At 43.6% G+C, this 12,917-nt stretch overlaps 1 protein-coding gene across 43 annotated transcripts in view; it reads left to right on the top strand.

The window, feature by feature from the left end:
* Nucleotides 1-12,917, top strand: part of RBFOX1 (RNA binding fox-1 homolog 1) — a 2,070,746-nt gene that overhangs the window by 2,017,842 nt on the left and 39,987 nt on the right. For 21 of the 43 annotated variants that reach the window (XM_058711264.1, XM_058711259.1, XM_058711261.1 and 18 more), the window contains one exon: nt 5,099-5,138. The exons of 4 other annotated variants lie outside the window; for them this stretch is intronic. In XM_058711264.1, coding sequence (XP_058567247.1) covers nt 5,099-5,138 — 40 coding nt within the window. Of the gene's footprint in view, nt 1-5,098; nt 5,139-11,091; nt 11,135-12,917 lie in introns of all 43 variants that reach the window. 18 more of the 43 variants (XM_058711245.1, XM_058711288.1, XM_058711281.1 and 15 more) reach the window with 1 other exon arrangement.

Here is a 12,917-nt window from a genome sequence, read left to right as displayed (position 1 = left end):
TATGTACAACTTGTCTATGTACAACTTCTCAAAGTTACATTGAGAAGTGGTTTGAGGAGACCCTGTGCTACTTTGTATATAGGAAAGATATGGTAATATCCCAGGAGAAAGAAAACTTCTTAAAGCTGGCCAGTGCAAGAATGAAACTCGCACACAGAACAGTTTCAGGTCAGGTTCTAAAAATACCTCTAACACCAGACCCCGGGACTATGCATATGTGCCTCACTGACTAGAAACCAACCGTGCTTTCTGGTTTTAATTTCTAAATGTCTAATCCTGAGACTGTATTCTCTGTTGTTGAGAATGTTTCTCATTTAATAGAAACACTAGGAACTAAAGTCATCATCACCCATCATCAGAATAGTTTCCGGAATTCTCTCTAGCTTTTTGTTTGTGTGTTTGGTTCTGGTGTAAATTCTTGTTCAAACTTCCAGCCACGTTTAAAGTGCAACCTGTAACATTAAAAAAAAGGGGGGGGGGGCTTCTGAATTGAATGTATATATAGGCAAACCTTAAATCAGGGGTTCTTAAATTTTTCAGGTAGAGGGGAGTGGAATGTCACAGATGCCTTTAATAATCCAGTTAAAAATGTGTTTTCCCTAGGAAAATGTTGGTGTACACCTCCATATATCCATGCACATACACAATTCTATACAAATGCCAGAGAGTTTATGGACCCATCTGATATGTCTTCAAAAACAGCTAGATTTAAGCGCATTAAAATTTTAATTTATTTTCCAGTTGGAAGGGGCACTAAGGTAGAGCAGTTTTAAATAACCTCTCCTTCAGGAATGCGTTTGTGGTGGCGATTTATTACATTACACAAACAGATTGGATAGTTTGGGCATCCTATACTTTCTTTCCTTTTTTTTTTTTTTTTAAGTAAACTAATTTGTTATAGTGCAATCATTCCCTGCTTGCATTCAACCAAATATTTAACTACTGTTATTACCTTTCTAAGAAAATGAGATGTGCATTTGCAGTGCTCTTGCAAAAGCATATTACAGGCCCAAAGTGATTGACAAGGAATACAATTACCTTTGCATGGCTAGACAGACTGCCTTTGCATTAAAATTGGACCACACGGGTTCATTGCATGACAGCAACCCCCTTCTCTTGCAACGGGGCCGTGGCTAATTTATCTATAGCTGCATACTAGATCAACTCTGGCTCTCCTTTCCCTACATGTCTTATATTTTAAGTGCACCTGTTCCATGGGGCTTGAAAAAGTGTTTGGACACATTCCTGGAAACCAGCATGAGAATGTGTAAGAGCTTTCCTTTAGCCGCCTCCTGTTTAGAATAGGGGTGAGGAGGCTGACCCTCGGTGCCGTCGCAAATGTAAAGAAAAAGAACACAGGGAGGGCAGTGTTGCATGGAGCAATGAGCCTGTTAGTCCTTGGGCGGCAGCAGCAGCAGCAATCACCTGGTACTTGTTGGAAATTGGAATTCTTAGACCCCCATCCAAATCTATTGAGTCAGAACCTCTGGGCTGGGCATGGGGCCCAGCCATCTGTGTTTGAACAAGCCCTCAGGTGACCCTGCACTTGTGCTGAAGTTGGACCACGGTCTACCCCAATAGCTGAAAGCGGGCTGCAAAGCCAGAGCTCCCTGGACTAGACTCCCGGCTCAGTCAACACCTACCCTCTCCAGTGTAGCTTCCTTTATATCTGAGGGTGAGAATAGTATTCTCCAACTCGCAGCCGTAGTATGAGGGTTAAATGGGATACTGAGCCCAGGATGCTTAGACCAGGGACTGACCGGTGGCAGTCCTTCTCTAAATGTGAGGACTAGGGTTGTTTATGCCTGTGCTGTCACCAGTAGTAGCTTAGTGGGGGAAACGGCATTTTGGTGAAACTGGGAGCCCATGAATTGGCTTCCTTTCATACCGCCGAAGACAGCCATAACGGTTCCTTGTATTTAGACGGATCATGAAAATAGATCCTTCACCCTTCCATCATTCCCTCCAAAACATGCATGTGTGGCAGTCAGTGAAATGGAGGCCTCCCTGTGCGGTGTGGTTTATAACAGCAGCGAGAATTCCTGATGCCTTTTCTCAGTGAAGCCCCACCCCGTCTGCCAGGCCTCTGAACTCTGCAGTCTGTTCCCTTTGCTTGGCCTGCCCTCCCTCCCTCTTTACCTGGCTAAGGCTTTGCGATCTCTGAGGCGTTTGCTCAGATCCCCTCACCCCTGTTGCCCAGCCCCACTCCTTCTGTCACACTTTCAGAGCACCACTGTTCCCTCTCAGCACCTACCAGCACTGCAACTTTATATGTCTGTGCGTTTATGCACATGGCTTTGTGACCCCCCCGGCCCCCTCCCTGGAAGCCCCCCAGGGGCAGCTGTAGTGATGGACACACTCTCGCCTGTCTGTGCCTTAGCATGGCCGTTGGAGCAGAGAAAGCATGTCAGTAGCAGAGAAATGGTATTCCTCATGTGGTTTGTTTGAGCTTGTCGAAATGGACATGCCAGATCCCATTGTGTCTCTGGTTCTCTGTCTCAGAAATGTGGGATGGCAGAGTCCCAAAGTAACTTTCCATGCCCCTTGTGGAGGGCACGCACGGCACTGAGTATACCCCATTTAACAAAGGCAAACATCAGCGGCCTGTTCTTCCCTCACTTCCGGGAGCTGGTGCAAACAGACGTGAGGCGGAGGCCTGCAACTGGCCGCGAGGCACCAGAACCCAACCTGGTGAAAGAAGGGGCCACTCTCGCAGCCAGGGCCCAGGCTCAGTCATTCCGGGTCCACACCGGGTGTGCATGGGAACACCACCAAAGTGTAGGGCGGGCTCGGCTCTCCATTATCCACAGGGGAGCAGGCACAGACTGGGTCCCCCTCTACAAATATGTAGACAGAGGCGTTACTCCCCATATTTCAATAGACATTCACATGTGGTTAAAATGTTAATATTTTGTTGACACCCAGGTGTCTCTCTGTGCTGTGATGTCAAGCCCATTGATCATCACTTTGCTCACAGCACCTCGCTGAATCCTCCCTCGAGGGGAGCCCTTACCAGCCTGTTTCCCCATTTTACAGACCAGTATGCGAAGCTCCGATAGTTTGAGTGGGGAGTCCAAGGGCTCACCGCCGCTGATTGATGAGGCTGTGACCCGATGCCCGTGTGGTTCCCATCTAACTTGGCTCTTGAATGGTTATCTGCCTGTGGAGGAGGATACTGGGAAGAAAGGCATTCCCAGCACAAACAATAGCACGTGCAGAGATACGAGGGCCTAAAAGAATGGGGTGGGAGCAGTAGCTGTTTTGCTGTGGCTACATGGTTCACCTCTGAGGTTCGGGGCCCAGACTCAGTATTTGTTACTCTCCTCCGTATCCTCAGATCTGTTTCAAATCCTGTTGACAGAGGCTGGCCCTGCCTTCTGACCCCCAACTGACGCTCTCTTTTCATGTTGGAAATGCTGGAAGCCTAGCTCAGGATGCTGCATACCTCAGTGTCTTGGGTTAGGGTTTACGGGGCCTGATAGGTGCTCTCATGCCTGCGGCCCCCTCGAATCAAAACGAAACAAGCCGAATGCAATTCCTACCAACCTCCTTAGTGTGTGAAGTCCCTGTCATGTCTTTAAGGATAATGGTACTTGGGGTCTAGCCAGTCAAGTCTGAAAAGCTCTGAGAAGCACTCTCCAGTGCTCTCCAGCACACCAGTGTCACAGCCGTGTGTGTGCGTGTGTGTGTGTGTGTTTTAAGTGCCTCCCTTTGGCTTGATATGCTCCGCTTACATGTGGGTCCGCTGCTTCTCCTGAAACCTGCTGGAACCCTTTGGTAGTCAAAGTTGTGTTTCCGTTAGAATCCTCCTCCATTCGACGGTGGGGCTCGCTGGTCCTTTGCCAGAATCATAAATCATCTCTGAACTCCACGGGGAGATCTCAGGGAAGGTTATTAATAACAGCTACTGTCCTGTGGAAAACATGCATTTGGAAACACACGCTTCTGTAGTCAATGTGTCCTGTGATCCTCCCAAAAGCCTGTGAGGTGTGCAGGCTACACGCGATCCTCATTAAACCCACTGTAATGCTTAGGAATTGTAACTCAGTTTCCCATGATCACATGCTGTAAGCTTCTCTTCCTGGCTGTCTCGCTCGAGGTATACCAAGAAACTTCTGGAGAAATCCAGGATATTTTCTCCCTCCTCTGAAGTCCCTTGTCTCTGGAATGACTGTATGGATGGGGATAACAGAGCCACTGTGAGGCCAGGCTTATTCAGTCATAATGCCGGGCCTGCTTAGTCTGGGTATAATTTATGTAAATGTGCATACAGGAGCATGTATGTGCATACGTGTCTAGGTAAGAGCACACGTACATCCCCAGATATGCAAACACACACTACTAAACATGTTATCCACTATATACATCCAACTGTGCTCACAAACACCCATTCACACATGGGCGTGGTATACACATACACACACACGTGCATTGACATGTGCACAGTATCACACACACACACATTCACACACATGCATGCGCATAGAGCACATACATATATACAAACACGCATAGTCTTGCATGCACACATACACACATAGTCTCACACACATAAAATCTGAGATATTTTCCTACATTTACCATGAAAGAGTGGCACATGGAATTACCAAATATAATACTAGAGTGTGAAAGAGCACAGAGGAACATTTCTGGAATCATTTGGGTTGTTTGGCTCTCCTCACATCCTTCAGGCACAACCCATACTGGTAATACAACAGTGTGTGTTTTTCTTTCTTTTTCCTTGGGGAAGCTGTGTGGTGTGATTAAATGCAAACTCTGGCCCTCCTATCTGTCCAGGCCACTTATAATAACCCAAAATTCTCCTTGCATTTCTGCACCTCCTCCTGAAAGAGTGGGAAGTCTGGTACCCAGCATGCCACCACGTACCAATTCCAGGCCAATGCCGAACCGCAGCCTAATTTTCTCAGGCTGATGGACAGCTGTTGTCTCCAACCTCCTTAACCAGTGTGAAAACACTCCTCGGTTCCTGTGTTTTGGATCTTGTGACCAGACTAACTTCGCCAGTGCAGGGGTTGGTGTGTCTGCATGGGGAAATGCACTAATATGGATGTTTTTCTTTGTGTGTGCACCCTTGCAGTGTTGTTTACCAGGATGGATTTTATGGTGCAGACATTTATGTAAGTATTCATTAATGTGCATGCCATCCCTGTTTCCTCCCGGAGTCATTCTGTTTACAAGTTTGCTGCAAGTTTCCTCTTCCTGGTCTGTAGGCAAGCATCGGGCGGCTTATCCGCAGGGCAGAACCCCTCCAGCTCATGACAGCCATCACGGCTGATGAATGGGTAGAATTACCTCCTTGGTTCACTTCAGAATATGTGCAAACACCCCCCTAAAAGTGATGGCATTTCTCTCATGTCAGACTAAAGACTCCCCACCCCCAAAAGAATTCTCTTTAAAGTTTTCAGTATGTTCTGTGTGTTTGCAGTATAGTATTTACCATAGCAGCTATCATTACCAGCTGTAGAGGGTTAAAAGATATTTTCATGGCTAATTTTTTGATGGTCTCTGTTTTTAATATTTATTTATTTATTTATTTGGAGGTGGAGGGGGAGAGAGAGAGAGAGAGAGGAGAGAGAGAGAGGGAGAGAAAGGGCAGAGAGAGGAGAGAGAGAATCCCATGATGTCAGCCTGTCAGTGTGGAGCCCGATGTGGGGCTTGATCACGAGCCATGAGATCATGACCTGAGCCGAAACCAAGAATCAGACACTTAACCGACTGAGCCACCCAGGCGCCCCAATTTTTTTGATGTTTCCTTATAAATACACTTAATTGTTCACAGTAATAGCTCTAGAAAAAATCCTCTGCTCCCTTTGGATGATTTTAGCAAGAAACATCTCTAAGAAAATGTATGCCAACTTGACCACTAAACCCTTATTTTCTTCCTTATTCTTCCCATTTCCCCAAAACCATTACCTGACTCAGAATTGTCTGTTAAATTTAGAATTGTTTATTAAATGGTACCACTTTATTAAGCTTTTCACTTTTAGAAAAGAGTGGGATGTTTCTCATTATGGGGACCATAGTTAAACTTACCTAAATGGATCTAAAGGTAGTTATTCTTCACATTATGATATTAGCTGCAATGTTAGGAAAATAACTTGGAATAAACACAATTTAAAATACATGGGCAGGATTGGGGGTGGATTTTTAAAATCATATACTGTTTTTTTAATTACAAGTGACCTCAAGTAAGTTCACTGGAATCATATCTGTTGGCTTATAGACTAGATAACAAAGACAAATAAAAGCATACTTCTGACCAAATTGATATCATTTACTAGAAAATGGGAAAGACACTAGTTATTTAATTTTCTTCCTTTCGAATTTCAAATAATTACGATTTTGAGACATAGTATTAATCTCCATCAATGATGCGTGGAGTTGAGTTCTGCTATCATTGTATCAAGTACATTTATTATAATCTGTGGGTTAGTTTTTTTCATAATAAAATGAACAAACAACATATACCCAATGAACACCCAATTTCTTTTTTTAATGTAGCTTAATCCATGCCTTCAAATATCCTCTATAAAAAAAAATTTAAATTCATACCATTATACATAGAGAAGCAGCTTGGAGCCCACTCACATCCTTAGAAACCCAACAAACCCAACATCAGTCTTCATCCTTCCCCAGTGTAGCCTCTGGATAGAGCATACCTAAGTTTAGGCCTTTTTTTTTTTTTTTTTTTAATTTGGGAAATGGGGAGAAGAGAAGGGATGGAAATAACAAAAAATATAAGACACCAAAAAAAAAAAAAAAAAAAGGAAAAGAAAAAAGAAATACAATATCCCCGTCAACAACCCACCAGTGGGGGAAAAGAACGTGTTAGTAAGCCTAACTGACAACACTGATATCGTATTAGCTGTCATTTATTGAGTGTCCGCCTCGCCGTGCCTCAGTTTCCTCATTTGCAAAATGACAGCAGTTTATTGAATTATTAATTTGTTCTGTCCTATGGATATTTCCAATGGGTGTCTTTCCCTTGTCTCCGAGATGTGTGAAAGGCAGGAAGGAGGAGCCACCTGAAGGCAGGGCATGTAGGTTCCCAGACACTGGGAAAGAACGTGCTAGTGAGAGTAGCAGGCAGAGGTGTCTGTGTCTGTTGGCAATGGAGACTACGAATGAGAATCCATGAGAACAAAGTAAAAGGAGGGACCAGAGACACTCAGAAGGGAGCACATGTGCCAGCTCCCAGACTAAGGCAGCAAGATATAGTCTGTTCAGGGAGGAAATCTACAAAAAAGTACCTTTGTGCTTTGAGTGCCTTTAGAGGCTTTGTTTCCCACGAATTCATCATATCTGGGCAAAGCCTGCCGGGCCTAGTGCTGCAGCCCCCGCAGGTGGCTGGGTGCCCCCACATGAAGGGATTATGTGAGGGGACACTGTTTCTTCAACACATCGCTTCCTTGTGTCAGTATTTAGAAAACTCTTTGTCTAGCCAAAAAAAAAAAAAAAAAAAAATTATCTCCTTTTCCCACTGTTCATATTATATAACAATACGAGTTTTCAGAGGGTAGTTCCAAATAGGCAATCAGGGGACAGAAAAACTTACTGAAATAGGAACTCCGAGCCTTGTTTTACCCAGCACGTGTTTCTGTCCTCTTTCCAAGAGGGTAGCTCAGATCTTGCAGACCTTCCTGAGTATTCTGCTCTGTGTAAGATGGCAAGTTCAGACTATTGCTGTCAGGTGGTGCATGTCCGTAGGCACAGTGACAAACTAGACCACCTGTTGCAGCAAAACAATGGCTCGTTGATGGCCTTACATGGATTAAGGAAACCAAGGAATAAGAGTATTTCCTGCACTCTTAAAGTCTACGGAGCAGGATTCATTTTGGCTAGAAGTATATGACAGTCTTGAATGTGCTTTTTCAAGCTGCCACCCCTGCCTTCCTTGAGGTAACAGTATGCCCTGATGGCTAGAAATGTTCCCAGTGCTCCATTTCTTAAAGAAATTATGATTAACACGGTTCATAGAAACGCATGCGAGGTTCTCTTGTAGGTAAAGGAAGCTTCCGGCTTGCTCCTTCAATCTCATTCAAACAGTGTACAATAAATAGGGTTGGGGCAATCCTGGGAGGTCCTGGGGACATGTGTTAGATACGTGGGTCGCCTCTTATAGGTTTAAACATTCTGTTTCTTCTTAATTTTGCTGGGTGGAGTCATAAGCTTCTAGCTTAAGTTACTTCTAAGGACGGTGCAGGCAGGGCCACCCACCAGTTCCTACCCATTGCTGTCCACCCTGACACTTTGGCAGTAGCCCAGCAGCTATCATAACACAGCCAGCAGACCAGTGTTTTCTCTGCACCTGCTTTCTCCGCCCCTTCCCTCTGTCGTGCTCTTTCTATCCCTCCCACCTGATGGGGGAGCCCTTGGACTTTTCTCAGTCCCACCGGAGCACAGAGGATAGAAAACACCTGAAGGACCCCTACAATGGGCAAGCCATTGCCTCCAGTCTAGAATGAGCCACTCCTGCTTCAGCTTTTCAAAGAGGATTGGGGAGAGAAGGAGCAGTGGTCACAAATGCCCTAAAATGGCAGGAACAGTTCGATTTGTTGTGGGGTGCTGTGAGCCAAAAGCTAATGCCATAGACTGGGAAGCTCATTTGGGCTGAGGGCACAGGAACAGCATCCTATTCAGGGCCCCAGCCCTGCAGTAGAAGCATGGACTCTGGCCACAGGGCACATGCTCATGCCCAGTGTGGAAGGCCACTCATCAGAGAGGATGTAGCCGGTTTTCAGGTCAGGAAGGATGGCATAAAAGGTCATTACCTGGGTCCTTTCCACCCAAGGACATGCCACACACACACACACACACACACACACACAGACTTTTATTCCAAAAGATAGGAATTTAGCTTACATAACTAGCATATCAAATCTGTAAGTTCACTGTTATCGCTTAGCACTGCACACTGATTTTTTTTTTTTTCCATGAAAAAGTGAGTCAGGTTAAAGAAAACAAATAAGTAAGTTAGTAGAAGTGACCCATGGGATCTTGACAACCTGTTGGAAAGTTGACATAGAAGGGCCAAGTCCCCTGGACCTACAAAGTGATCCATCCTGTTTAGGGGCAAAGCTGTGGATCTCACAAGACCAGAATTGGCCACGGGGCTGACAGTAAGTGTGGCTCAACTGCATTTAGCCAGACATGTGCCTTCACTGGCTCAGGGAGCTATCCGAGGGCATTTGATCAAATGATAACTATTGAAAATGTTAATAAGGATGTTTATAATAGAGCTGTTTAAGAAGAACGTACTAACTCAGTGGAAAGTAGGGCGAGACTGAGGAGAAATGGGAAAAAGGGAAGAGAAGACAAGTTGGGAGGGCAGAGAGAAAAAGAGAGAAACACTGATATATGATAGAAATCTTAACCACACTCCCTTTTTATAAGAAAGCCCTAAGCTTTGCAGCAGTCCATGTGGCCATGAGGCTGCCTAGCAGATACGTCTCGAGATGCCACTGCACGCTTACGTTATTCTTAAATTCTGTTACAAGTTCCTAGCTGAAACCATGGCTGAAGACAATTATTTCTGAAATGATGTCATTCTGCCATCCATGGATCTTAAAGAGGTGTCTTAATTTCCCTGATGTAAACACGAGAGCTGGAATGCAGAGCTTATCCAAATAAAGCCCTAGTCTTTATTCCTGGGACCCTGCTTGCTGTGGAAGCCAGCTGCAGAGTCTGATGGGCATGATGAGGCAGGTCAGTCACCCTGGGGGCAACCACCCACCAAGAAGTTAAGCATTTGCTACAGGAGACAAGAAAGATGCTCAGCCCCTCCTGCCTTTACCTCCTCTCCTCAGCCCTGGAAGGGAGGAATCACAATACCCATTACCTCCACTTTTGTTTTTAGAGGAGGAAACTCCCCCCCACCCCCGCCCCCAAAAAGAGATGAAATGATCTGTCCAGAAACATTCATTCACACTGGAGTCTGAGCCCACGTGATTGGGCTTCCCAGCTCTAGGCTCTTCCGTAGAGCGTTGACATGCATAGGTCCACGGGCCTAGATTGACTAAAGAGGAAACTTAAGGAAAGGTTAAGATATATACACACACATACCTTTATGAGGCAGGTCCCTAAATCTCTTACAATATTGTCACCTCAGTGTCTTCCGTGGAACTGGACAATTTCACTTTTTTATTTATTTGAGAGAGAGACTGCAAGCAGGGGAGGTATGGAGGGAGAGGGAGAGAGAATCTCAAGCACACTCTGTGCCCAGCACAGAGCCTGATGTAGGGTCGATCTCATGCCCCTGGGATAATGACCCGAGCCTAAAATCAAGAGTTGGACACCCAACCAGCTGAGCCACCCAAGCATCCCCCAGAATTTCACTTTAAATTGGAACCACTCACAAGAAAGATTAGGTTCACCCACAAAAAACTCTCACATCCAAAAATCACATCCCACTCTGTCAAAGGGGTTTTATATGTATATAAAAAATATATATATAAACATATATATGTATTATATATATAATCAGCTTGTCTAGACACATTCACACACATCGTTTTGTTGGTCATGTAGATTTAAAGTAGCTTTGGTAGCTTCAGTGTGATTCATTAATTCACAAAATTCAGTTGTGCTCTCTGTTATTTGATATTGATTTTAAAAAAAGGATTGATACAGTTAGGGTTGCTCTGTACTGTCATCTTAACTGTCTCAATCTTTAGGCATCAAAGCTAAATCCTCAGGTATTCCAGAAAATTCTAATCGTGAGATAAAAAGAGAAATTTGAAATAGTTCATTTGAACTGTTGCAATATGCTTACAAAGATAAGAAGCCATGAAAGTATCCTTTTCTCTTCTTTAAAAATAAACACAGGTTATAACACAGATATAATCAGTATGGTTTGATCCCCACCTCCACCTTCTCGATACCTTGGGTTACAGAGATTTGCAAACTAAAACCTGCTTCTTCTTTGGGTTTGATGGGTCAATCTCAGATCTTAGGGAAGTAAGAGAAGCAAACTTGTAAATGAATTGCTCTGGAATTTCTGTCTGACTTATGCATTTTCTTTTATTTATTTCATTTTTGCATTGAAAACATTACATTTCTGTTTCCTTATAGAGTAGTGTATCAAGAGCCTGTGTATGGCAATAAATTGCTGCAGGTATGAAATCCCGACTGGTGGAAAAACTCATCACTATGATTGTGGGTTTGCTGTGAAATCCTACTAACAAGACAATTCTGGGGAGGGGAGATGTTCTCTAACATAGAAGGAGGAAAGACTTAACTGAATTTTCCAGTTTCGATGTGAATGCTTCCAGAATAGAGATGCATATCCTAAGATTTCCCTTGTTTGCTGGATCATGAGTGTATCCGAGTGGAGGTCTGACTTGGCTATAAATTTCCTGGCTTAAAATGTATCTACACTCAATTAATATAAGTTCAGTGAAAAGAATTGCAATGTTTCATTGTCATCAGTTGTCTGGATAATTTTGTAGTAGGTTCCTGGAGTCAACTGGAATGGTTAAAAGAAAAATTCATCCAGCATTGAGGGTCTGTACAGCTAACATAACTTTCCCTGGTTTCATTGTAGCTTCTTATAAATTTATTTCACACCTATTGCTATAGCTTTCAACCCTATTACTCACTGCTGGAGCAACCCCCAAATGAACCAATTTGTAGGAAGAAAAAAGAGCCAACACATCCATTGGAGTGTAGCTGGCCGAGTCTCCCAATATGGCCTATAACCAACATTAAAACTGTCAAATAAAATGAAAGAAGAATGTAAAGCTAAGGATGATCAGTGGGAGTTTTATTACATGGATTTCCCTGTAACATACAATTCTCATTTTTTTTTTGTTCTGTATTAAGTCCATTAAGAAAGTGCATTCTTTTTTTTTTTTTTAACCATGAGAATTCATCAAGTTTTAATGAGAAATCTGTATGAAAAAGGGGTACTTGGATCTAGGAGAGAACAAAATAATTTAAATTCCCAAGATCAACTTTTATTTTTACATTTTGAGAAAACTGACTTTTATTGCCACACTTCAAAAAGTATGATGCAGATAAATTAGGGAGTGATTATTGAAGTGTTTCATTTTGCAAATGTTTTTATAAATGTAGTTTCAGTAAATCACATATTGAGATATATATGTGTATACTGGTATATTTGTGGTTAGCACAAAGTGAGATCCTTGGGTATTCTCAGAAGCTAGGGGGTTTCTGTCTGGGATCAAGCCCACTGCTACTTTATATGGTGAAACTGAAGGGAAACACACACACACACACACACACACACACGAGACAACCCTTTCTACCCTATGTCCCCTGCAGTACACAAACATTTTGCCTCTCTTCCTAGGTCATTCACCATTAGGACATTAGAACATCTTTGTCCAAAAGTATGCTTTATGGTCAAAAATGTGATTTCCTTTGTTGAATGACTCAGATGCACTGAGGGTCTACAGTGCTCAGCAGTATTGTTTTAGGAAATTCCACAAATGTCATGGCCAGTTTCCTCTTAATTTAACTTGGCACTTCCCAGACCTATTTGGGAAAGGTTGCTTTTCCTACCCCCAGCTAGTATCCCACGAAGCACAGTTTTGAAAATGCTTTGTTGGAGCACCAGCAGAGGTCCTTAATCAGTAATGTGCCCAACCTCCAGAGGACGTCTGCTAGCAAAAGAAATGTTTCGGACAACAGGAGTCAGGGTCTTTGTGGCCACGTCTGGTGGTGGCAGCAGAGGTATGGGGGTGGGGGGTGGAGTGCGGATTCATAATGGCCATTTAAAATTTATATTTTATATAAGGTCTCATTTATAGCTTGCTTAGGAGGATGTTTTATGAGTAGGGAGTACAGAACTATGTTGTGCTTATCATTTGGTTTAGTGGTGGGAAAAATCTCACTGTCACGGATGCATTTTTGTCCTAAAGTCGGGAAGACTGGTT

The sequence above is a fragment of the Neofelis nebulosa genome, chromosome 18, assembly GCF_028018385.1.
Source record: "Neofelis nebulosa isolate mNeoNeb1 chromosome 18, mNeoNeb1.pri, whole genome shotgun sequence".
Lineage (NCBI taxonomy): Eukaryota > Metazoa > Chordata > Mammalia > Carnivora > Felidae > Neofelis > Neofelis nebulosa.
Note: the sequence above shows the minus strand (reverse complement) of the source record. Positions and strands in the feature narration are given on the sequence as shown.